We start from the raw sequence: 27,253 nt of genomic DNA, 5'->3' as shown, positions 1-27,253 counted from the left end.
GAACTTTTTTGGTGGTATTTTTACCGGCGGATTTGGCCTCAACAAGCCAGTTTACTCATGACTTCAGTAACTTTTTCCACTGTGAACAATCTCAACACTTTACCAAGAATAGTGTAAAATGCAGGAATCCAGGTGAGCTTTATCACTCTACTTTGTGATGCATTTTGGAAGATTTAGAAGAATCCATTCTTGAAAATGAAGCACAGACATAGATAAAAGTTATTATGTAAAATGCAGTTGATAGAATGTCAGATCAGCAGCGTGAATCTTAGTCAAATTCGCATACACGGGTAGTGTGATACTTTAGGGCTATTGAGGTTGAGCTGAGATTATGACCAGTGTGTTTGAGAGTCACAGAAAAAGGGAAATACCTTCCATTACATGCTTTGTATGGAGTATTAGAAGAGGAACTGATTTTATGTGTGTGTTGTAAAGGTTTCCTAGGACTTGGAAACTGTTCTGTAATAAAGCTGATATAAGATGTAGCTTTCATAGTGACAACCTGTGAATCATTGTGACACATGGAGTATACTCGGTTTTGTAAGCAGAGGTCCTCCTGTTCAAGGAGAACTTGGTGCTTATGATTTGTCTGGGCACCAAAATACTGTGATTCGGGTAGACACCTTTGCATCCTTATTGTTGAATCCAAGATAATAGTATTCTCTTGTAAATATATCCTCACTTCCCATTCCTGCTTCAGTTGTCAGTGTCTTCCCTTAGTCCTTACCACTTTGCCACATCTGTTGGGAAAGGTTAGCAGTCGCCCATTTATAGTCAAATCCAAGGCACGTCTTCTAGTCCTTCTTCTCCCGTGACTATTCATTGGCCTTTGGCACTTGTTACTTCCAAACTGATGTTTTCTCTGTTTTACTTGGCTTAAAAAAATCACCTGTAGTTACTTGTGTGTGTATTATTGAATGATAGTCTTTGAAAAAGTGGGTGGGGATACCCACAAAACCGTTCTTTCTTATATAATATTGGGTGTTCAGAGTTCCAGTGTTCTAAATGTTTTTGGTTTGTTGTTTTTTGTCAGGAAACAGACAGAGTTTATATGTTTTGTTGGTAGGTAGCTTTGATTAATAAGAAAAAGGGGTGTATCCTGCTCACTTTAAAGGGATACATTTACTTAAAATATTAGTAAATAGAGTCCTGTGATAACATCATAGAGTATAGACTGGGATACCGTTCTTCCCCTTTGTTGGGAAAAGAGAAACCCACCCTGGACACACAGACATGTTTTTTCTGTGACTCCTCTTCGCTCAGTTCCTCTAGCTCCCCCCATGTCCTAAGTTTGTGCGTCGCCTGAGCTATTGCAATGGCCTGGGAGCACCCCATTATTTCACTCCTCACCTCTTCAGCTTCTCCTGTCTCCCCTGCACAGCTTTGGGTGAAAGTGTCCCCACACCCACACCAGTTCATTGTCTCTGACCACCGGAGAACTGACAGAGCTCCCAGCCATGCTCAGTGTGTTGTATACTGAACACTCTTGCTGGTCCTTGTCCCTGATTCCTGGGAGGAAGTCCCTAATCTTCACAATTTCCTAAGTGATAAAGTGTTTGCGACCCTTTCCCGGCCCCTTGGGCACACCTGGGTTTATGTTAAGGAGCATACTCAGGGTGGGGGCCAGTCAGGTGAAGGACCAACCCTGTGATTACAGGTCAGGGAGTAGAGCCCAGTGTCTGGGGGAAGACGGGCCTGGAGATTGAGTTCAACCACATGGCCAGAGATTGAAAGGATTGTGAATAGATATTGAAATTTCAGGGAAAACTCAGGTTATCAAAGCTCAGCTGAGCGTCTCTGGTGAAAGAAACTCACATGTGTGCTGTGAGGGAGGCCCAGATTGAGGGCACGGAAGCTGGCTCCCTGGGGGCGTCCCGTACACCCAGTGATCCCAGTTCCCAGGACGCTTTCCTCCATAACCCAGTGTCCACATGATGGGCTCCTCCTTCTCCAGGCCCATCTCATTTAACAGCTTTAGTTCTTCTTCCCTTCCCTTTTCCCCCAGAAATCTCTCCAATCCCCTCATTTCTTCTCCATGCTTCCTACTTTCCCGCAGGCCCTGATTTGCCTTGTACCACATTCAACTGCAATTGGAGGTTGTGAAAGGAGTCCCGTTGGGGATAAAGTAGTGAATGCTGTGTGTGATCTCTTGTGCCTGAGGTTCCGCTGGTCACAGCCCTTTTCAGGAAAGCATGTCTTGACGAGTCTCCTGTGCTTTATTTTGGTTTCACATTCCTGTCTCGGTGTCCATGTGCTCGCTTTCTTCTTCCTGCTCTTCCCAGTCTCCTTCCTGAATAAAGAGCGTCCCCTACTTATGTGCATTCAGACTCTCGCTGAGGGTAACCTTCACGTCTATTGTGTTTTCTAACAATGTGCAAATTAAGTCAGGATACTCAGAGTTAAGCAATTGTATGAAGCCGTGGCCGGTTGACTGAGTGTAGAGCGTTGACCTGGTGTTTGTATATGCTGGGTTTGATTTGCGATCAGGGCACATAGGAGAAGTGACCATCCGCTTTTGCACCCCTGCTACTCCTTCTTCTCTCTCTCTCTCTCTCTCTCTCTCTCTCTCTCTCTTTCCCCTCTCCTGTAGCCATGGCTCGAGTAGTTCAAGTGCATTGGTCCTGGGCACTGAGGATGGCTTCGTTGGGCCTGCACCTCAGGCATTAACAATAGCTCAGCTGCTTGCGTGGCTCCAGATGCGCAGAGCATCAGCCCCACATCGGGGTTGTTAGGGAGGGAAATACTGGCCAGGGGATGTGTGAGAGTCTGTCTCTCTGTCCTCCCTTCTTTCACTTGAAAAAGAAGAAAAAAAGAACTTTGGTTGAATAATCACAACCCATTAGGTGACATGGCCATTAACAGTGAACAGGTAATCTGTCTGATACAACCACACACATTGTGAAGGTGAGAATTTAATCTTTATTATATTTGCACAAGAGATGCATTGCATTGTCTTCTTAAATGATCTAAAGTAACACAAAAACATGTCATCCAGGCAAGTGAAAAAATTACAACAGAATCCTCTCAATGTAATAATAAAGACCAAACAATAAATACATAGATTAAAAGCCTATGACGGAACTACCCACGTAGCTGAACGATAATTGATGTTATGTAATTATAATTGGGAAAACCACAGAAATCTATGTTGAAATCGTAAACAAAATGATATTTCCATATGATAACAGGTATAATACTCATCAAGAAACTGTAGATACTGCATGTTTTCAAAACTATGACTCTTATAAACTATTTAACATAAATATATAAATATTAAATATGAGAATAAATATAATAATCCTAGGGGCAATATTTTCAAAACAAAGCAATAAAACTGATGGCATACATTAAGCTATCACAACCTTATGGTTCTAATTTTATTTTTTTAAAGCATTTTCCTCTGATTCTGAGCCCCTGTTGTCCACCTACAGATGGCTCTAGACTGCTGTAACCAAGTGTAGAAAAAATGGGTCTTAAAACTTTTATCACAGGAAAGATTTGAATTCAGCAATCTGAAATTTGAGGTGGTGCCTTAGGAAGGGAAGGAACTTAATATAACCCTGTTTTCCAATAATCCTTCTACAAGAGCAGGACGTATTAACTCTTCAGCCGTTGGAGATTATTCTAAGTTCTGCTCGATTATCTGCACAGGAGGCTCCTCTTTCCCGTCCTCGTGTCTGCCATTAGCATCTGGATGGTCATCGTGCTGAAAACTCGAATCTCTCCTGGGCTGAGCGATCTAGAAAAGGAGAAAGAGACAGGATGTCACATTTCAAAAGGCAACTCTCCAGATAGAAAGTCTATTTAAATTCTCAGTCAATTCTAATCAGAGTTTAGGCTAATCTGTAAACCCGAGTTTATCTCTAATCCTCCATTGTCAAACCCACTCTTGAACCATTGTTTTCAAGTGTGATTCTTAGACCTTGATTTTGGACCGGAGTCCAAAAATTACTGAATATCATCAATAATTGGCTTTAGAGCAGGGACTTTAGGTGGTTCTGTTCAGGATTAACGCACACAAAAATGCTGCTTTAGCTCACTCACACCTGGTCCTTCTGTACTACTTAAAATCTGAACGTGTAACCACACTACAGATATCACTGACACATCTACATCACAAACCACGAGACCAATGCCTGATCTCTAATCCTATCCTTGGATCCTATGTTGAGCCAGACTACCTTGTCTAACCCTGGCTAGTGCTTTGATCTGAGTGTCTGTGGTCCCCATAATTCATAACCCCTAAGGTGATGATATTAAGAGGTGGGGGTGTTTGGGAGGTGGTTAGGTCATTGGGTGTAGCGTTTCTGAATGAGATTATTGCCCTCCTGAAAGACCCCAGAGAGGTGCCTCGTCCCTTCCAGTGTGTAAGGACACGGTGAGGAGGTGGCCAACTGCAGAACTGATGACGGTCCTCAGCAGAGCCCGACTTTGCTGGCACCTGATCTCAGACTTGCAGCCTCCAGAACTGTGAGAAATAAATGTGTGCTGGTTATAAGTCCCCCAGTCTGTGCTATTTTGTCTCAGCAGCCAGAATGGACTAAGAAAGCTAGTTCCCAAGATTTAAACCAAATCTTTCCTCAATCCTGTGCCCAAACCTGTCACTAGAAGATGTCTGTTGTAGCAAACCATGCTGAAGCTAGTTCTCAAACTCCCCTCTTTCTGACAAACTTCCTTGACTGTAAACTTTCAGGGTGAAATGTGTAATTGTGCAGGAGGAGAGCTTGGTGGGCCAGGGGAGATGAAGAACGTACCGGTGACGTGGTCATAGCCATTTGATTGAGGGTATATTTGGAGGAGAATATAGGCAGTCACGATATGTGTCATATTTTTGGATATAGAGACTGTTTTCTTGCTGTTGATAAGTTCCTACTGTTGGGATTCCTCAGGGATATAAGGCCCGAGTGAGTTAACAACCAAAAGTTAAAACACAAGAGATAGAGAAAATGGGAAACTTCTTCACTTTTCACATTCAAGATTTCAAGAAAGCTAATATATGGACCCTGTTACTTTGGATCAAATGATTTTATACTAATCATGAGGTCTGACACCCACACATGCCACCGAGGTGCATATGTGTGGTCGTCAGCTTGTGTCCTGGAGTCAGTCAGAGCCTAGCTGTGTGCCTGGAGGGTCCACTTCACAGTGTGTGGAAGGGCAAGTGGGGCGGGGCGATGGGCGAGGGTCTACCAATCGGATTGCTGAAATTTCCTAAGTAGACAAAAAATCATTCCTTCTGTACGTGTGAAGACAGAAACCACCTTCCTTCAGACCCACCTTAGCCTCAGTGGCCTCGGAAATGAGGGTGCGATCGTGCTCCCACACCCAGAGCTCTGGATCCAAAGCCTGGATCTGGATAGAGAAACGACCCCCTGAGAAGATGATAACTCTCCAGGTGGACCCTCTCCCTCCCCTTGTCCAGCCCCCAATTCTGTCTCAGCCTCAAATCCCAACTCTGATCCCCACAATCCCTTCTGTCTATAATGTGGCCGCCTCCCCCAAGTCTGCACAGAAACCTACCTCTTCACACTCTTCCCGGGAGACCCAAGCCCTGGAGCCCATGGAGCGGAAGAACTGGAATTGCAGTTTATTGAAAGAGGGGCGCTGGGTGCAGTAGTGCTCCCCATAGAGGAAGGGAAGCATGGCCTGCTTAGGGGCGTGGTAATTCTCCTCCATGTGCAGAGCCACGTAGCTGAGGACAGACACCAGGTGGCCAGTCATGAACAGGACAGGAAAGACCCCTGGCTGAGGACAGCTGCCCAGGAAGGACAGGACCTCCGGGAGCCCTATCCAGTGTCACAAGGTGCCACTCAGTGTTCAAGAAGCCACTGCTGAGCAGGGACCTGAAGGGCACCTCTCATACCTGTTTGATGAACATAAAATCCTACAAGGAAGCCGGCCCCTTCCCTTTAACCTGCTGTGTGCGCACGCACCAGTCTCCCCATAGTGCAAGTACCTATGCTGCTCCCGTGGGCGGCCCTGACTGGTCCTTACTGTATTCACTGCTTTCCTACCAAACTACTCATACAGGACTTGCTGTGGTGGTGCATTAACTCAAGAAAGCTTCTTGAAATCTCTTCTTCTCCTCACATTTCGTGGCACTGAGATGCAGTTTATAAGTTTTCATAGAATGAATGAGTGAATGAATGCTTTGTCTCAGAGCAAGTACAAACCTGATAATCTCAGACTCAATATAACTTAAGCATCTGCAAAATGAATAGTACTGAGTATTTTAAGAAGCCATTGATCTATTGACAAGTGCTTCCATCAACAGGAGTCTAGTCTAATGGGATTGGGAAAGGAGAGGGGGAGGGCATTAGAAATTATAAATTCAAAATAGCACATTGTCATGGAATTTTAATTAGAGTGCTGCTGGAATGCAGGTTAGCGGACCGAGATGGTATCCAAAGATTTTGGTGTTTGAATTGATTTTAAGAATAGGTCTTCTATTCAGATACAAATGTGTAAAAATACCTAGTTGGAAAATAGCCTATAAACACAGGAAAGGTGTTCGGAGGAGCCTTGAAACAAAGAATGGAATATCGGGGTGGTAGGCAAGTTTGATGGAGATCCCAGAGAGAGTAGAATTCAAACTGAAAACTGTTGCCTTAATTTAGAACAAAATTAGTCAGTGAAATTGCTGGAGGAGGAGGAAAGCAGCAGGTTGATTTGTTTAACCTGTGATTTGCAAGGATATTCAGAGAGACAGTAAGACACTTCCCCGCAGGAATTTTAGCCTACATAGACATGTGCTATTTAATGGAGGTCTGAATTGAAGAGGAAGACCCTTACATTTGGTATTGTTATGGGGGTGCTGAGAGATGTGGAGAGAGAGAGAGAGAGGGGGAGAGAGAGGAACTGGAAATGGTGAGTCGGAAGCCTGTTTGGCTGCAGGGTGTTGTCATTTCTTTAGAGGCTTCTATGTTTTCTTTTGCTTTGTTTAGGCTTTTAAAAAGTGTTTATTGATATTAGAGAGGGGAAGGGAGAAGGGAAAAGAAAGAGAGAGGGAGACAGGGAGAGGAACATCTGTTCCTGTATGTGCCCTGACTGGGGATCGAACCAGCAACCTCTGCCATTCCAGACAATGTTCTAACCAACCGAGCTGTCTGTCTAGGGCTGCTTTGTTCAGCCATTTACCTGAGATTTGGGTTGTTGGGTTCTGCAAAGAACACTGTAAAAAACATTACCGTTTTTTACTACAATCCTAATGGTTTTGTACACAGACTGAACAGTAGAAATAGGTTAAAAAAAAGATGAAAGTCAGAGACCCACTCCCCTCCCTCCATACTCCTAGGGTTTGCATATTGACTGATGGGATTAAGCATAATACTCACAGGGCCAGGAAGAAATGAATTCGCTGGTACTGGCAGAGTGGAGCCCCGCGTTGGTAAAATAAGCTACCACCATGGACAGCAGATACTGAGGGAAAGAGGGAAATACATACATGAAAGAGGGCTCACACCCTGAAAGAGGAAGCGCAGTGGGATAAGGGAGAGGCTGATGCTCCCAGGATGGCAAGTGCTGAGGGTTCACGGTAGGTGTTAGGACCGCTGGCATCAGGAGGGTCTTTGCTAACCTGGAGCAAAGGGGAGTCCCTAAGCGCTGCGAGGAAACCTGATGTGCTGACAACCATGGGGGCAAGCCTTGGGCCCAGATCCCAGAGGAACCATCCTAGTGGCAGGGACCCCCCCCCCACACACTCCTATCAACCCACTCCCTACCCCCATCCACACTGTAAGAACCCCCTTGGTCCCTGAGGGGAAGCGGTGACAAGGCATCAGGTCTGAGAGAGAACCCTGGGCATGGAAGGCTCTCTGTGCCCGAGGACAGATGGTAGAACAGGGATACACCCTACCTTGTCAGAGATCATCATATTTTTGTCCCAGGCCAGGAATTTTTTAATACCAGGATCCTCTATGAAAAGAGGTCTCATGTTAGCTTGATCAGAACAGGGTTGCCATGGGAGCGTTGCAGGAAAAGAGGGAACCATGTCCCCATTTGGGGAAGTTTCGGATTGTGACCACAGGTGAGGCTGATGTGAGGGGGGACAGAGGAGATTGTGCCCTGAGCCAGGAGTAGCGGTGACCCCCCCATTTACCCAGTCTGGGGTGACTGAGTGACGTGCTCCCTCATCGTGGGTGAATGTGCCCCTGCCGATGCCACAGCACTCAGTCACTGTCTCCACTGACATCACATCAGGCTGGGAAGATGGCCTTTTCGTCCTTTACAAGATAAACGTATTTAGATTCTCAAGGTCAGTCTCAGAGAGTACAGTTGAAATTGAACTTTCTGATCCCAAGTGCAGACCCTTTTACAGTCCAGCCTAACCCTGTATCATTTGTAAATGTTCCTGATCAATACAGAGTTCTCATAGAAGAGAGACCTTACTATCTAGAAGAGCAATCCTTTTCTATTGGAAAAGAGTAGGTACATGAATACATTTTTAAAGGATAGATTGGAGAGTGCTCTCCGGGGTCCCCTCCTACCGAGCAGCCTGGTGAAGGCCTTATGGTGCTCGGGTAGCACTGAAGACCGCCTGTGCCTCTTCAGCTTCATCTTGAGCCCACACAGCGTGTCCACGACCCAGACGTCCTGAGCCCCAGGGGCAGACTCCTCTCTCTCCTCCTCTGTGGACCCCTCCCTCCTCCTCTTCTCTTCCTGTCAGCTGACTGAGGCTGGGGGCTGGAATCATCACGGTGGGCTGAGGAAAGAAACCAGGCTACAATATAAAGCTTTTGCCTTAGAATTCAGCTACTGGTCAATTAAACCCATCCCCACTCCATCCCATCTATTTCTCTCCCCACCCCCAATGAGCAAACCTGTCCATCCTCTCCAGTGTCACAGACAACTGGCCTTCTCCCCAGCCATCTCTGCATCTCTCCCCTTCGGTGGAGTCCACCTGCCCCCTCCCATTCATCCTGTCACTGTTCTATGTCCCTGTCCTCAAAACTCTCCCTTGTTAGAGATCATTTCTCCCATTGGAGAGGAATCAAAGAAACTCTCCACTGTCTCCTCCCTTCCCATCTCTCCTGCTGCGATCTCATCTCCTAACCCTCCTTCCTTGCTTCCCAGGCTTTCCTTTCAAGGCGATATCCTTGTCCCCAGCTCCTGTAATCTTCTGGTTTTCTGAATCTCTCCTTTCCTTCACACACACTCTCACAGGTCTCCCTTCCTCCTCACTGGTCAGCCCTTTAAAATCCCCTCTGTCCCCAGTTTTCTCACCTGGCAGTCCTGGCAAGACTTCACCCACTCTCACCTCCAGGGGGTACTCTGAGGATCTAGGCTGGGGGCTCTGGTCCTCAGACTGGAAACTTGGTTCACAACTGGCCATTATTTCTCCCAAACTCTACTTTTTGTAAACCTAGAGTCTAAACACTTCTGGATTTTATGTGAGCACACTGTTATTCCAACTGATCAGTAGCTTAGAATGGAGAAAACCTCTAATAAAATGCTGTTGGCACACTTCCTTCTTTCCTGCATTCATTCATTCATTTCTTCCTTCCTTCCTTCCTTCCATTTTTCCTTTGATCTTCACTTTTTGTGGTAAAATAACATAAAAATTTTACCATGTACACCACACTTAAGGGTAAATTCAGTGGCATCGAGCACATTCACATTGTTGTGCTACAGTCACCACCGTCCATCTCTGGAACATTTTATCTTCCCAAACTGAGTCTCTGGACTCATTAACTACTAACTCTCTACCCTCTAGCCCCTGGAAGCCACCATTGTATTTTCTGTCCCTATGAGTTGGACTACTCTAGGGCCCTCATATAAGTGAAATGATATTGTATTTGTCCATTTATTTCTGGCTCACTCACCAGCACGATGTCCTTAAGCTTCCTCCATGTTGTAGCATGTGTCAGAATTACTTTCATTTTTTTTTTTCTGAAGCTAGAAACGGGGAGAGACAGACAGACTCCCGCGTGCGCCCGACCGGGATCCACCCGGCACGCCCACCAGGGGGCGACGCTCTGCCCACCAGGGGGCGATGCTCTGCCCCTCCGGGGCGTCGCTCTGTTGCGACCAGAGCCACTCTAGCGCCTGGGGCAGAGGCCAAGGAGCCATCCCCAGTGCCTGGGCCATCTTTGCTCCAATGGAGCCTTGGCTGCGGGAGGGGAAGAGAGAGACAGAGAGGAAGGAGAGGGGGAGGGGTGGAGAAGCAGATGGGAGCTTCCCCTGTGTGCCCTGGCCGGGAATCGAACCCAGGACCTCTGTACACCAGGCTGATGCTCTACCACTGAGCCAACCGGCCAGGGCCCTACTTTCATTTTTAAAGCTGCATAATATCCATTATATAGGGTGCATTTTGTTACCCAAGGATCAGCTGATGGACAGTTGGGTTATTTCTACCTCTTGGCTCTGAGTCTCGTTTTTGATCCTTTGTGTGAACTTTGATGAGGAATTCAGAATGTAACCAAACTTTTATTTTTAAATTTTGATCACGTTTCCAATTGGGCTGTACCAAGAATGAGTAAAGTCAGATCAGTTTATCCAGAAAACAGTCCAGGGCAGTCCTTAGATTAGAACACAGTTCAGTTCCTATGATAGGGATATAACCCGAATTTTTGTGTAAGTCGAAACCCTTTCTAGCCTAAGTCATTTACCTATCCTAACACAGTTATAAAATCATAATCTAATGCATAAAAACAGAACTAAGCCACAGCTAAAAAAATGACGTAAATATATTGTACTGTTGTACACTGTACTGTAGTAACAGGAAAAATTCCAAAAAGTGAGTGTAAAAAAATTCCTTACCTTTAATCCTGTGATTGGCTTGCACACAGGAAGGGGCATTGTGAGGTGAGAGAGAGTGACTTATTGAGAGGAGGAGGCTGGAGAGACAGGGAACCTGCAGAAGGTGCTGGAGATACTGGGTCAGGTGAATCAGGATTGCCTAAGGAACATGCAGGACACACTGGAGATGATTCTACATGTACAACAGGCATTTTTTCCTGAGACTCAGCTGATGTAGAGGATACAGGATCTGTTGCAGGCCTCTCTACCTCTTAAAACATTGTTCCAGGCTAGTCTGGAAGGTTGATGACGTCTTCTCTCCCAAAATCTGCCTATAACATTGCAAGGCATCCAGACAGCTCTGTAGACCTTTCTGAAACTGTCATCGCTGGGTCCTCAGCCTGAAATTTTGCCAACCCGTCCTGCACATAGGAAAACCTTTTGGCAAAGCCTTGCTAGTAAATCTTTGGGTGCTGGGGTTTCTGTCTCTTCCTCTTCAATCAGCTGCTCCTCCAGCGAATGAGGTCCTCAGCAGACAGCTCCTCTCTGTGTGATGCCAGTAGCTCTGCACTGGCACATAGGAGAAGCAATCCATTAACAACTAAGTTGATGCAACTATGTGTTGATGCTTCTGATCTCTCTCTTCTTGTGTGTGAGGGCACTGCTGGTGGGAATGTAAATTAGTACAGCCCATATGGGAGAATGTATGGTGGTTCTGAAAGAATTAAGAATAGAAATACCTTATGATTCAACAATCCCTCTACTGGGTATCTATCCCAAAACTTGAAAACATTGGTACGTAAAGACACATGCACCCCCGTGTTCATTTCAGCATTATTCACAGTGGCCAACACAAGGAAACAGCGAAAGTGCCTCTCGATAGAGGATTGGATAAGGAAGAGGTGGTGTATATGTACAATGGAATACTACTCAGCCATGAGAAATGACTACATCAGGTCATTTACAACAACATGGATGGACCTTGAGAACATTATACTGAGTGAAATAAGTAAATCAGAAAAAGCTGAAAACCGTATGATTTCACACATAGGTGGGATAGAAAGCTGAGACTCATAGACATAGTCAAGAGTGCAGTGGTTACCAGGGGGACGGTGATCTCGGGCGTTGGGTTTGGGAAGGGTGTAAAAAGGAACAAATATAAGGTGTTGGAAGGTGATTTGGCTTTAGGTGATGGATACACAACATAATTGCCTATTCAAGTGATAGAGTGATATTTGCCTGAAATCTATGTACTCTTATTGATCAATGTCACCTTGTTAACATTAATTTAATAAAAATATTTTATAAAGTAAATATTATGTTTTTATGTTAATTATTTCTTGATAAAGCTGAAATTTTAAAGAATGTGTTCCCGTGAGGTGCAGGGATCGGTGTCTCCTTTGTTTGCAGTCAGGGATTTCCGAGTTGGCTGAGGTCTCGGGACCAGGCGCATAGCCCGGGGTTCCTCCACAGCTTCCAAGGCCAGGCTGTCCTAGGAACCCCTCCAGTGGGGAGGGCACTGCCACATGATGACAGGTGTCCCACCTTGTTACAAGGTCAACCCTTAGAAAGCAAGTTTGAGTTTGAGGAGACTGATTTACAAATCTTGAAGACAGGTGCCAGTTATGCTAGTAGAATTGATGCATTGGAGAGAAGACAGAAGCAGGGAAAACACAGGAAACTAATGAGACAAGTAAGGGCAGGAAAGGCTTCTTCAAGGTCAATGTCAAAAGGGTGAAAAGTAGGAAGAGAAAGCAGAAGGATTTGAACACACACACCAAAAAATAAATGTGTACATGGCATAAAATAAAAGTGAATAAATAATGTTAGAAAAGCAGATGATAAATTAGGGGAAATATTTGCATTTTCAACTTATTCAAAAGGAGATTTATAGATACCTGAATGAAGCCGCAGTAAGGGTGGACATCTGCAGCTTCTGGCCGAGACATTATCATGGAGTCCGGATTTCTGTCCCAGTTCAAGCAAGCTTTTAAAATGCACATTTGTGAAAATACAGTTTTAGCCATTTGGAAAGAGAATGAGCCCTGAGAGGGTCCAGCTCACTGCCCAGACAGAGTCCCGGCCTTGGAACCGGGAGGAGGCTCCGGGGGAACTCAGCATATATCTGAGCTGAAGGGACAGTGTTGGCATTGAGGGTGCATGGCAGCTGGTGTTTGAGGACTGACAACTAGAGAGGAGTAGGGTGCAGAGGACACCCCAGGACTCCGCTGAGCACTGGTCAGTGCGCGTACTGGAGGTGAGAACTGGAGGCCGAGACCCAGGGTGATGCACTATTTGCTCATCTTCACCGCAAGGCTTCCTTCTACGGTGCTGGGCGCAGCTCCCATCCTTTACGTGGTGAAAATGGAAAAGATAAACTGAAATGCAACCTGCAGGTTTCCTGGCTCAGGCCCGAGATGGGGTCACTGTCACTCACATTCCAGCCTTGCATCAGTGACAATTCAGGCACAGGCCATGCTCAGCAGCAGCAGGAGCTGGAGAGGACCGTTCCTGGGGAAGCAGCCACTTCCAAGAGTAGCTCTGGAGAATCACAGGTTTTGTGCAGGGTGAGTTTAATGCTGAGGGTCGTGCTCAAGGCAGATAATGTCCCTGTTTCTGTCACCAGGGACTTTAGCCTAGCCACTAGGCACCTAGCTCTGGGTTGTTGTAACTACCTGTTTGTCATGGAGGTACGAGAGGTTTTCATTTTCTTTGGGAGAAAGGCAATAATGGCCGCCCAGACCAGCAGGTGAATTTACAGTTTATTATGAAAGAACGTGCAGCGAATGGTGCTGTCCTTTCACAGGAGACAGTTACCGTTTACCATGGGAGTGCGTCTGTAATCATTGCTCCTGCTGAGCTAGATGGAAAGACGAGGTTTATTTCCATCTTTGCAATTTCCTTAGTGTTTCACCTGCCGTGGCCACACAGTCTGGTTTCACGGTTCTTCAACAACCATGTAAACTGTTTTCATGATGTTTGTATATGTAGATACGATTTTCTGGTTTGGCAGGGGATTTTATTTATTTATTTTCTTTTTTTTTTCTTCTGTATTTTTCTGAACCCGGAAATGGGGAGAGACAGTCAGACAGACTCCCGCATGCGCCTGACCGGGATCCACCCGCATGCCCACCAGGGGGTGACGCTCTGCCCACCAGGGGGCGATGCTCTGCTCCTCTGGGGCGTCGCTTTGTTGCGACCAGAGCCACTCTAGCACCTGGGGCAGAGGCCAAGGAGCCATCCCCAGCGCCCGGGCCATCTTTGCTCCAGTGGAGCCTCTGCTGCGGGAGGGGAAGAGAGAGATAGAGAGGAAGGAGAGGGGGAGGGGTGGAGAAGCAGATGGGCGCTTCTCCTGTGTTCCCTGGCCGGGAATCGAACCCAGGACTTCTGCACGCCAGGCCGACACTCTACCACTGAGCCAACCGGCCAGGGCCGGGATTTTATTTTTAATCCCCCTACGAAACACTCCGTCCTGGCTTCAAGAAAGAATTGTACTAAAATGCGGTTGTATTATTTCACCAAGCAGAGTTGTTCATCATTGTCCTTGGGATCTTGTTTTTGAAAAGTGACAATTTTACTTTTATATAATCACAGTCCTCCTCGGGAGGTGAGATGCCAGGTATCAGTTTCCTTTTTTCAGTTTGTATTTCCTTTTTTTTTTTTTTTACAGTTATTATGCATCTGTTGTGTAATGTAGCAGACTTTTATGTGTCTGTGATATTCTCCTTCCTTGGAGACACCACCTGCACAGTGGTAACAAGAATTTATGTCATGTCTGGGCTTTTCCTGATTCGTAGTGTTTCAGTGAAGCTTCTCCCAGTATTTCAGTTAAGTGGACATGATATAACTGTCCTTTACTCTCCTCGCACGGTTGTGGGGGGAATCTGGGTTCTAAAATAAAAGGTCTCAGAGCAAGGAACGAAGAGGATTCCAGGATGCAATCACACAGGGACACCTTTCCTTGACCCCTAACAGGAATGAAGACCTACCTATGGGAAACCAGAGTCCCTCTTCCAGGTGGAGACCTCTCTGCTCAGCTCCTCTCAAAGGCTGGATGAAGTGGAGGGTATGCAGATGTTCCTAACGTGTTGCCGTGTAGAGAGCCTGTGGGACATCAAACCTGGTAAGTGTGGTAAGTGTTTATCTACCCTTGAAGGGCCCTGCAGGTGGACTTCCGCGTCTTCCTGCGCATGTGCACCTCAGGCTGTGTGTGTGTGTGTGTGTGTGTGTGTGTGTGTGTGAGCGTTCGTGCGCACTGCCACCGGTTTAAGCTTGTGGGTGTCCAAATCGTCGCTGTCCAAGGTCTCATACATAGGTTTCCGTTGAATAAAGATGTGGGGTGAGCCAGGGTGTTTGCTGTTTTGTTGGTTTGCTGTCCAGAGGGTGTGGGGCTGTGTGGGCAAGAGTGGGCGTGGACAGGGGGAGTTCCCAGTAGTGACTCCAGACCACGACCGCACTGTCTGCGGGCCAGGTCTGAGGGGAGTGGTGGGGGGCTGTGTGGTCCTGCCTCGACTAGTCTGCATCACGGAGGCCTGCAAGTAGGAGGTGTACGTCAGTGAGCCCCTGCTGGGCAAGTTCTCCAAAGCTGTGCTGTGTGCCTAGAGCCGCTCTGCTGCTGGCTGCTGCGTAGTCTTGACAGGCGCAGAGGCGAGAACCCCGGAGCGAAGCGCGGGAGGAACATGTTGTTTGGAGTTTCGGGAGCCTCGGTGCAGATCCACGAGTCTGAAGGGGTAGGTCTGCGTGTGTGGCGCAAAGTCAGTTCTGGGTCGTCCTGCCTACGGTGAGCAGGGCCCGGGGACTCGTACCCAGCGGAGGACAGAGGAGTCGGTGAGAGGGAGCTTTTTGACCGCTTCCCGGAGATCCTCACATCAGCCTGGGAAGTCAGGGGCAGGCTGCCCCGGAATGTGCACTCCCCGGGACCTCTGATTTCTGGGTCTCCTGGCGGGGCTGAAGACTTGCATGTCCCCTCCTTCCTGCGCACCCCATCACCTCTTTCGTCCTCCCCAGATTCAAACGTGACGGTAAAGGTCCACAAGGACCTTTGTTCTCTAATCTGAGTGGATGCGATTCCCGTAGGTTCTGCCCTGTGCCCTCATAGGGTGCAGCGCAAGACTAGTCTGCCGGGGCTAAATCCTGCAGCCTGGTCGACAAGGGCAGGAGCGCAGAGCCCAGCTCTGCGAAACACAGTCCGGAGTGGAAGGCACCGGGAAATTTAAAGAAAGCACAGACACAAGATGCAGAAAAGATGGGAGAAGGGGTCTCCCAGCCTCATGAACTGAGAGCCTCCATATGCGAGTCCCCATCGTATATATCTGTCTTCTTTACCTACTTATCCTAAAGCTTCAGGACACGAGGTCATCATCCTCTGACACATCAGGGCAAGCTTGCTTGTAAGCACGTATTCGGGGGAGCTAGGAAATGGCAGAGTACAGAAGCTTCTTGTGCAGACAGTCATGTCAGGGACCCGGTGTTCCTAAATCCACACAAATGGTATCAAGGCAACATCCATTCTCAGGCCTTTTTTCACATTTCCCCTTTTCTGATTTCTTAAAGCAGCAAAAGTAGATTTTGCGATCTCTTGTTTCATTACTCGCTGGAGACTTTGTTTGTGCATCTGAAGACTAAAAAGAAGCAAACAAGATTATGCATAATAAGCCGATTTCTCCTGGCAGTCTGGACCCCCATTGTTTAATCCAGGTTACTGGATTTAGAGATTGCAGTTCATCAGTTATTTCCGCCATGGTGTGAGAGGCAGGTAGAAGCTGCAGTGGTGCTTTCTGCATGTTAAGCACTTTAGCTGATGTCAAGACTTAGACTGTCCTTATATCCGAGGATATGCCTCCGGATAGTTTCACACGGGGTCTGAGTTCCATTAAAACTGTGAGGAGTAATACAGTAAGGAGTATGGTTCCAATCACTATGTAATTTTAACTGCATTTTTACAGGTTAAATACTTTCCAAATATAGGCTGCAAGAATAAATATTTAAATTCTTCAACTGCACCCCAAGTGGTTGGGAGCCCGGTGGCTTCACTCTGGCTCATGGGCTGCAATGAGCCTGAGCACCGTGCCACCCAGAAGGAAGGTGCCTTCAAGCCGCTAGCACCCTGGCTCCATCCCCTCTGAGTGTCTGTCTTGAACAGCCTACAACCACCTTTCCTGCTAAGGGCTCCTGGAGGGCCTGGAGGCCAGGATGGAGCCAGGGGGAGGGACAGGAGGTCGTATATGAGGTGCGAGGTCACGGAGGTGCACAGGGTCGGTGGGAGGTTCAGGGCTGCGCCTGTCAGTGTTTAGCTGTGTGTTTGGGTTTGTACACGTTCCTGACTTCAGCTCTCTTACACCTTGGGTTTGATTTGTCTGTATTGTAAAGACTGTGTTCTGGGGTATCAGTGTGTTTCTATGAGTGTGTCTGCAGCACCATAATCCTGTAGCGGTGTCCTTGGTGCGGTGAGTGTGTCTGTGTGTCCATTCATCTTGGGTGGGTGTGCACGATTCCAGCTGTGAGCCAGTGAAGGTCTGAGGACAGACGACAACACAAAGCACAATTATTCTGGACCAAGGAACTGAACTGATTGGGCCAAGTCCCTTTATGGCAAGATGGTCTGTTACCCACTGGAGGCCGTTAGAAGCCAGATAAGAAGGAACAGCTTCCTGGTGGAGAAAGTAATGAGCAGACAGGTGAAGTTTTATTATCTCTTGTTGCCTGGGGCCCTTGCCTGAACAGGGTCTGAGCTGAGGCTGGGGTGGCCTGGGCCCAGGACCACACACTCTAGTTTCCTGAGACAGGCCATCTGCAACGTGTTCCAGACATTCCCACATACGGGCAACCAAGAGCAGCCTGAGGTAACGCACAGCCCGTGTCTGACTGTGGCCCAGTAACCTTTCCTTGAACACGTGTTCACTATGGTGATGAACTTGCAGTGCCTGGCAGCCCTCTCTGAGGGAGAGAGGACAGTATAGAACCTGCCCCCCGGTGTTTGCTCTGAGACTCGGGCACCTCTGTAATAAAGGGGCCTTTCTCCCTCTGGAGGAACGGGGTTGCTGAGTGCTTCCCGGGAGCCAGAGAGCAGCCGTGCATCCTGGCTGGGCACAGTCAGCTGGAAGCAGGGCCCTGGGCCAGAAACCCAACAGGACAGCGTTCTTCCCCAGAGGGTGGAGTCTGGGAGAGAACCCTCACACTGACGGAAGGGGCCAGTCCTCAGAGCGCCCTGATCTCAAGTGGCTGTTCATGCATGTTTGTCCGGGGACTATGCTGGTTTTAATACCAAAAGTCCAGGGTTCAAAATATTCCCACAGCCTGAGCACCCATTACATAAGCCACCGAAACCCAACCCAAGTACCAATCTAGGGCCTCCTGAGGGACTGCCACCTCTTTCCCAGGAGGGGACCTCGGGCCCCTCAGAGCACTGTGTGGGGGGCAGGGACCAGGGCTGGGAAGCCTGGCTATCAGGCTTACCCATCTGAAACTGGCTAAGACTGTGTTTGCCTGCGGCTCTGGCCCATGTCCTCCTTCCCTGGCACCAATGGCTCAGGGTTGGGCTTTCTGAGGACATTTAGCTGTTAGCAGCTTTTGGTCACCTTACCTTTGGCCTCCTGACCTGCTTCCTTGAGGTCCTGGAGCAACCCCAGAAACCCAGGGCAGAGAGTATGTCTGGGGACCCATGCATAATTCACATGACCTCCTCATTCACTGCTTCTGGTGAGAGAGGTAGATATTCCCGGGCCTCATGCAAACCCAACAAACATGATTCCGGCTGTGTTAGAAACCAGCAAGTTCCGTCGTGTGAGGAGGGAGGTCACCAGCCTTTCGTGTTACAGTGTGCAGAGAAGGAACAGCCAGGGCAGGGACACCCCTCCCCACTCACCCCCAAAGCAGCACAAGCCAATGCTGGGAGATTAGTGCTGAGGAGAATGTGGAGAAAATAAGCCGTGTGTGCTGGTGGTGGGAATGTGAGTTGTTGAAGCCACTATGGAAAACACTATTATGTTTTTTAAAGAAGTATAAATAAAAGCACCTTATGATCTAGCAATGCAGTTCTGGGTATATATCCAAAGGAAATAAAAGCAAGCTGCTCACAAAAATTAGGGGACCAGGGAACATACAGATACTCCTGTACTTTCAGACATATTTTTCCTTTTTTTAATATTGAATTTTATTGGTGTGACACTGGATAACATATTTGTACAGGTTTCAAGTGCCCAATTCTACAAGACGTTTCTGTACGCCATATGCTGTGGTCACCTTCCCAAGTCAAGTCTTCACCCATCACCATTTGTTTTTTCCTTTTTGCTCAATCCCTCTCCCTGTCACCCAGCCCCCTACCTTTGACAGCTGGCAGCCTGCCCTCTATCTAGGAATCTCTCTCTGTTGTACATGTTAGTTTATTTTGTTCATTAGATTCCACAAATGATTTCCAATGGTACCTGTCTTTCTCTGACTGGCTTATTTCACTTAGCACAGTACTCCATGCTGTCCATCCATATGCCGTCACAAACGGTAAGATTTACTTCTTTTTTATGGCTGAGTAGTTTTCCATTGTGTAAATGTACCACAGCTTTTTAAATTGATTTTGAGTTTACATAGATTCTAGTGTCCCCCCTAATACATCGCCATATCCCCTGTGTTTCTCTGAACATCCCCCTTGCCCCCTCCCCTGAAAGCCCTCCCCCTTTTCCTCCAGGATTATCCCATCCTATCATCCCCTTTCCCTCTGTCCGCTTTTCCTTTGGTTCCTTTGATCTCGTCTCTGTCTCTATTCCACTCCTCAGTTCACATTGTTCATTGGATTCCTCAAATGAATGAGGTCATATGATATTATTCTTTCTCTGCCTGGCTTATTTCACTTAACATAATAGTTTCCAGGTCTACCCATGTTGTCACAAAAGGTAAGATTTCCTTCTTTTTCATGGCCCCCATAGTATTCCATTGTGAATATGTACCAAACTTTTTAATCCACTCATCCACTGACGGACACTTGGGCTGTTTCTAGATCTTGGCTATTATAAACAATGCTGCCATAGACATGGGGGTGCATTTCTTCTTTTGAGTTAGTGATGTGGTGTTCTTGGGATATATTCCTAAAAGTGGGATGGCTGGGTCAAAAGGCAGTTCCATTTTTAATTTTTTGAGGAATCTCCATACTGTTTTCCACAGTGGCTGCACCAGTCTGCATTCCCACCAGCAGTGCAGGAGGGTTCCCTTTTCTCCATATCCTCGCCAGCACTTATTCTGTGTTGTTTTGTTGATGAGCGCCATTCTGGCTGGTGTGAGGTGATATCTCATTGTGGTTTTAATTTGCATTTCTCAAATGATTAGTGATGTTGAGCATTTTTTCATATGCCTATTAGCCATCTGTATGTCCTCTTTGGGGAAGTGTCTATTTATTTCTTTTGCCCATTTTTTGATTGGATTGTTTATCTTCCTAGTGTTGAGTTTTACAAGTCCTTTATAAATTTTGGTTATTAACCACTTATCAGACATATTGTCGAATATGTTCTCCCATTGTGTGGTTTGTCTTTTTGTTTTGTTCATATTGTCTTTAGCTGTGCAAAACCTTTTTAGTTTGCTATAGTCCCATTTGTTTATCATGTCCTTTATTTCACTTGCCCGTGGAGTTAAATCAGCAAATATATTGCTGCAAAAGATGTCATAGAGCTTACTGCCTATGTTTTCTTCTAAGATGGTTACTGTTTCATGACTTACATTTAAGTCTTTTATCCATTTTGAGTTTCTTTTTGTGAATGGTGTAAGCTGGTGGTCTAATTTCATTTTGTTTTGCAGGTAACTGTTCAATTTTCCCAACACCATTTGTTAAAGAGTCTGTCTTTACTCCATTGAATGCTCTTACCTCTTTTATCAAATATCAATTGTCCATAAAGGTGTGGGTTTATTACTGGGTTCTCTGTTTTGTTCCATTGATCTATATGCCTGTTCTTACACCAGTACAATTGCCTCGTAGTATAACTTGATATCAGGAAGTGTGATACCACCACTTTATTCTTTTTTTTCAAGTTTGCTGAGGTTATTTGTGTTCTTTTTTGGTTTCATATAAAATTTTGGAATATGTATCCTATATCTTTGAAGTATGTCATTGGAATTTTAGTAGGAATTGCATTGAATTTATAAATTGCTTTGGGTAATATAGACATTTTAATGATGTTTATTCTTCCTATCCACAAACACAGTAAATGCTTCCCCTTGTTTGTATCTTTTTTGATTTCTTTTATCAATGTTTTATAATTTTCTGAGTATAAGTCTTTAACCTCCTTGGTTAAATTTACTCCTAGGTACTTTACATTTTTCATTGCAGTAGTGAAGGGGATTGTTTTCTTAAGTTCTCTTTCAGGCATTTCATTGTTGGTGTGTAAAAATGTCTCTGATTTCTGAATATTAATTTTATATCCTGCCACCTTGCTGAATTCATTTATGAGGTCCAGTAGTTTTCTGACTGAGACTTTAGGGTTTTCTGTGTACAGTATTATATCATCAGCAAATAATGATAGTTTTACTTCTTCTTTTCCAATTTGGATGCCTTTTGTTTCTTCTTGTCTGATTGCTGTGGCTAGGACTTCCAGAACTATATTGAACAAGAGTGGTGAAAGGGAGCACCCCTGCCTTGTTCCTGATCTTAAGGGGATTGCTTTTAATTTTTGCCCATTGAGTATGATGTAGGCTGTGGGTTCGTCATAGATGACCTTTATCATGTTCAGGTATATTCCCTGTATTCCCACTTTGCTGAGAGTTTTGATCATAAATGGGTGCTGGATTTTACGAAATGCTTTTTCTGCATCTATTGGTATTATCATGTGTTTTTTCTCCTTCCTTTTGTTTATGTGATGAATCACATTGATTGATTTGCGAATATTGTACCAGCCTTGCCCCCCCAGAATAAGTCCCACTTGATCATGGTGTATGATTTTTTTTATGTATTGCTGAATCCGGTTTGCTAATATTTTGTTGAGGATTTTAGCATCTAAATTTATCAGGGATATTGGCCTATAGTTTTCTTTCTTTTGTTGTCTTTGCCTGGTTTTGGAATGAAAATTATGCTCGCCTCATAAAAGGAGCTTAGAAGTCTTCCCTCCTCTTGAATTTTTGAAATAGCTTGAGAAGGATAGGAGTTAGTTCTTTGAATATTTGGTAGAATTCGCCTATGAAGCCATCTGGCTCAGGCATTTTTGTTTTTTGGGAGTTTTTTGATAACTGTTTTGATCTCATTTGTTGTAATTGGTCTGTTTAGGTTTTCTGATTCTTCCAGATTGATTTTTAAAAGATATTTTTCAAGGAATTTGTCCATTTCATTCAGGTTGTTTAATTTTTTGGCATACAGTTCTTCATAGCATTTTCTTACAATCCTTTGTATTTCTATTGTGTCAGTTGTTACTTCTCCACTCTCATTTCTAATTTTATTTATTTGAGTCCTGTTGTGGACCGTAAATGGCAAAAAGCCTTTGTAGATTCAAGGCTTAGTCAAAGGCCGAGTTCTCCCCCCTCCATCTCCATATTGGCTATGAAGCTGAGTATTTGCACCCACTTCACTTGCTTCCTTAACTTGTTGGAAGCAATTTACATGCCCTTCCTCTCACCCTTTGTTTGTTCAGATGTTGGTTGGTTTCACTTATGCAACGTGGGGGGATTCCTGTTTTTGCTTTGGGAAAGTTTCTGCTTTAGCCTCAGATGTGTAACTTTGTAACCAGGACTTCCTTGATTTGCATATGGTTATATAATAAAGCAAATTGGGGCTATGGGGCACTCGGATATTGCCATCAGCATTTGAAGAGTCCTCCCATTCCCATTTTTTCTTGATAAGTATGTTTCCTTAATTCCGCACCGTTATTAGGAGCCACGCTGGTCCACGGCAGAGTTCTCTCTCTTTTTTTTTTTGGTGAGTCTAGTTAAAGGTTCATTGAACTTGTTTACCTTTTCAAAGAACCAGCTCCTGGTTTCATTGATCATCTGTATTGTTTCTTTAGCCTCTATGTCATTTATTTCCACTCTGACCTTTATTATTTCCTTCCTTCAACTACCTCTGGCTTTACTTGCTGTTCTTTTTCTAATTTTTTTAGATGCGTGGTTATTTGAGCTTTTCCTAGCTTTTCTTAAGGAATGTGTATAATGCTATGAACTTCCCTCTCAGTACTGCTTTTGCTGTGTCCCATAAATTTTGAGTTGTTGTATGCTCATTATCATTCATTTTTAGGAATTTTTAAATTTCTTCTTTGATCTCATTGTTAACCCATTTGTTAATTAACAACGTGCTATTTAGTTTCCAAGTGTTTGAGTATTTTTCAGTTTTTCTGATGTGATTGATTTCTAGTTTCATGCCATTGTGATTAGAGAAAATGCTTGGTATGATTTCAATGTTCTTAAATTTGTTGAGACCACTTTTGTGCCCTAACATGTGGTCTATTCTAGAGAATGTACCATGAGCACTTGAAAAGAATGTATATTCTGTTGCTTTAGAGTGAAAGGTTCTAAAGAAATCTATTAAAATCCAGTTGCTCTAGTGCAGGGATATTCAACATTTTTATACCTACCACCCATTTTTGTATCTCTGTTAGTAGTAAAATTTTCTAACTGCCCACCGGTTCCACAGTGATGGTGATTTATAAAGTAGGAAAGTAACTTTACTTTATAAAATTTATAAAGCAGAGTTATAGCAAGTTAAAGCATATAATAATAATTACCTACCAAGTACTTTATGTTGTATTTTCACTAAGTTTGCAGAATAAATCTTTATAAAACAACTTACTATAGTTAAATCTATCTTTTTATTTATATTTTGGTTGCTCTTCTACCGCGCCCACCATGAAAGCTGGGATGCCCATTAGTGGGCGGTAGGGACCACGTTGACTACCACTGATCTAGTGTATCCCTTAAGTCTGCTGTTTCTTTGTTAATTTTCTTTCTTGAGGATCTATCTAGTGATGTTAGTGGGGTATTGAAATCCCCTACTATTATAGTATTGCTGTTGATCTCGCCCTTTACATTCATCTAGGTCTGCTTTATATATTTAGGTGCTCCTATATTAGGTGTGTAGATATTTATAATGGTTATATCTTCCTGTTGGATTGCTCCCTTTATCATTATGTAATGAACTTTTTTATCTCTTATTATAGTCTTTGTTTTAAAGTCCATTTTGTCTGATATAAGTGTTGCTACCCCAGCTTTTGCCCCTTCCCCTGTGGGCGGAGCTGTGCTTGCACATCGGGCTGTAAGCCGGGGCTCTGAGGGCGGGGTAGGGCAGGGCTGTGTTCCAGCGTTCAGCCTTGGGTCTCTGCCTGTTCCCCGGCTTATGCCCTGACCCTGTGGGTGGAACTGCGATTGCGGTTCAAGCCGCATGCCCCGGCTCCACGGGCCGGGTGGGGATGCACGCCTGCGCTCAACCGGGGTCTCTGCAGTTCCCAGGCTTTCGACTTTGCCCTGCATGTGGGATGGCAGGCAGGACCGCTCTTGCTTGCCCGGCCCTGAAGCTGGGTTGGACTGCTTTCATGCATCCCCTCTCCCCCCGCCAAATGAGACTGAACTCACACGCAGCCTCAGTTGTGGCCGGCCCAGCTTCTGCCGCTGAAGATGGGATGGTGCTTCCATGTCCTGCCACCACCTGCTTTGCAGTAAGCCATCAGAAGTGTGGGTGGGGGTGCTGCAGCTCAGACCTAAACACTCAATACTCTATTTCTGAAGGCTCCCTCCTTCTAAGCGACTCTGCTCTCTGTGCCATGGGAGAGCTTGTTTGGCTGGTGTCTTGCTTCCCTTTGCAGTTATTGCTGGTTCCAGGGGAAATATTCACTTTAGATTTGGGGGTGACTCAGCCCAGGGGTTAGGGTGGCTGTCCCTCAAAGTGTTTCTCCCTGTGCCTCCTAGATTACACTCTCTTCCTGCTACTCTGGTCCTCTCCTCTCTCCCCGTCCCCAAGACCCCCGGGTGAGTGGTTGTGAGAGAGGTTTTCTGCGCAATTCTTTTAAGAAGAATCCTGAATCTGAGAAACCTCTTTCTCACAACCAGTATCCTGACTTGTTTCACAGTTAAATACTGTCCATACGCTTCTTCTAGGCTCTGGGACTGTAGGCTGGAGCTTAGTTCCTGGGGCTGAGAACCTTCCCCTCTCTGCTAAACTCACTTCCCACCACACGAGTCTCTCCAGGCTGCTGTTCGCTCCAGGGAGCTGGGCAACCCTCCCTGTCTTTCTGTTTTTTTCTACCAGTCTCTGTGTGGCCTCTTCGGTGTTCCTTGGTTAAAAAGTCCTCTTAGTTTACTCCAAAGCTGGTTTTTCCAGATGATGGTTCTTAAATTAAGTTGTAATCCACTTTGGTTCTGAGAGTTGGAAGTCGGTACATCCGCCTACTCCATTGCCATCTTGCCTCCTGCTGTCAGTTGCTTTTCTGATGTTTCTGTTTAATAAAAGATGCTTCTTTTTTATTGATTCATATTCATTTTGAAATATCCCGTAATTTTTGTGAGCACTATATTTCTTTTTTTTTTTTTTTTAATAAATTTTTATTAATGGTAATGGGATGACATTAATAAATCAGGGTACATATATTCAAAGAAAACATGTCTAGGTTATTTTGTCATCAAATTATGTTGCAAACCCCTCGCCCAAAGTCAGATTGTCCTCCGTCACCCTCTATCTAGTTCTCTGTGCCCCTCCCCTCCCCCTAACTCTCTCCCTCCCTCCCTCCCATGTCCTCCCTCCCCCCCCACCCTTGGTAACCACCACACTCTTGTCCATGTCTCTTAGTCTCATTTTTATGTTCCACCAATGTATGGAATCATGTAGTTCTTGTTTTTTTCTGATTTACTTATTTCACTCCTTATAATGTTATCAAGATCCCACCATTTTGCTGTAAATGATCTGATGTCATCATTTCTTATGGCTGAGTAGTATTCCATAGTGTATATGTGCCACATCTTCTTTATCCAGTCTTCTATTGAAGGGCTTTTTGGTTGTTTCCATGTCTTGGCCACTGTGAACAGTGCTGCAATGAACATGGGGCTACATGTGTCTTCACGTATCAATGTTTCTGAGGTTTTGGGGTATATACCCAGTAGAGGGATTGCTGGGTCATAAGGTAGTTCTATTTTCAGTTTTTTGAGGAACCACCATACTTTCCTCCATAATGGTTGTACTACTTTACAGTCCCACCAAAAGTGAATGAGGGTTCCTTTTTCTCCACAGCCTCTCCAACATTTGCTATTACCCGTCTTGTTGATAATAGCTAATCTAACAGGAGTGAGGTGGTATCTCATTGTAGTTTTGATTTGCATTTCTCTAATAACTAATGAAGCTGAGCATCTTTTCATATATCTGTTGGCCATTTGTATCTCTTCCTGGGAGAAGTGTCTGTTCATGTCCTCTTCCCATTTTTTTATTGGATTGTTTGTTTGTTTGTTGTTGAGTTTTATGAGTTCTTTGTAAATTTTGGATATTAGGCCCTTATCTGAGCTGTCGTTTGAAAATATCAGTTCCCATATAGTTGGCTGTCTGTTTATTTTGATATCAGTTTCTCTTGCTGAGCAAAAACTTTTAATTCTGATGTAGTCCCATTCATTTATCTTTGCCTTCACTTCTCTTGCCATTGGAGTCAAGTTCATAAAATGTTCTTTAAAACCCAGGTCCATGATTTTAGTACCTATGTCTTCTTCTATGTACTTTATTGTTTCAGGTCTTATATTTAGGTCTTTGATCCATTTTGAATTAATTTTAGTACACGGGGACAGGCTGTAGTCGAGTTTCATTCTTTTGCATGTGGCTTTCCAGTTTTCCCAACACCATTTGTTGAAGAGGCTTTCTTTTCTCCATTGTGTGTTGTTGGCCCCTTTATCAAAGATTATTTGACCATATATATGTGGTTTTATTTCTGGGCTTTCTATTCTGTTCCATTGGTCTGAGTGTCTATTTTTCTGCCAATACCATGCTGTTTTGATTATCGTGGCCCTATAATATAGTTTAAAGTCAGGTATTGTAATGCCCCCAGCTTCATTCTTTTTCCTTAGGATTGTTTTGGCTATTCGGGGTTTTTTATAGTTCCATATAAATCTGATGATTTTTTGTTCCATTTCTTGAAAAAAATGTCATTGGAATTTTGATGGGAATTGCATTAAATTTGTATATTGCTTTGGGTAATATGGTCATTTTGATTATATTTATTCTTCCTATCCAAGAACAAGGAATATTTTTCCATCTCATTGTATCTTTTTCGATTTCCCTTAACAATGCTTTGTAATTTTCATTATATAGGTCCTTTACGTTCTTTGTTATGTTTATTCCTAGGTATTTTATTTTTTTTGTTGCAATGGTGAAGGGGATTATTTTTTTGAGTTCGTTTTCTAATATTTCATTGTTGGCATATAGAAAGGCTATGGACTTTTGTATGTTAATTTTGTATCCTGCGACCTTACTGTATTGGTTTATTGTTTCTAGTAATCTTTTTGTGGAGTCTTTCGGGTTTTCGATGTATAGGATCATATCATCAGCAAAAAGTGATAGCTTTACTTCTTCTTTTCCGATATGGAT

The 27,253-nt window shown here is 44.8% G+C and overlaps 1 protein-coding gene across 1 annotated transcript in view; it reads right to left on the bottom strand.

Moving 5' to 3' along the window:
• Window positions 1–9,331, bottom strand: part of LOC136313600 (uncharacterized) — a 53,829-nt gene extending 44,498 nt beyond the window's left edge. The window contains 7 exon segments of the mRNA XM_066244121.1: window positions 5,278–5,352; window positions 5,521–5,692; window positions 7,335–7,368; window positions 7,371–7,419; window positions 7,856–7,914; window positions 8,487–8,658; window positions 9,257–9,331. Coding sequence (XP_066100218.1) covers window positions 5,278–5,352; window positions 5,521–5,692; window positions 7,335–7,368; window positions 7,371–7,419; window positions 7,856–7,914; window positions 8,487–8,658; window positions 9,257–9,331 — 636 coding nt within the window.
• Between the last annotated feature and the right edge of the window lie 17,922 nt (window positions 9,332–27,253).

This window comes from Saccopteryx bilineata, chromosome 9 (assembly GCF_036850765.1).
Source record: "Saccopteryx bilineata isolate mSacBil1 chromosome 9, mSacBil1_pri_phased_curated, whole genome shotgun sequence".
Lineage (NCBI taxonomy): Eukaryota > Metazoa > Chordata > Mammalia > Chiroptera > Emballonuridae > Saccopteryx > Saccopteryx bilineata.
Note: the sequence above shows the minus strand (reverse complement) of the source record. Positions and strands in the feature narration are given on the sequence as shown.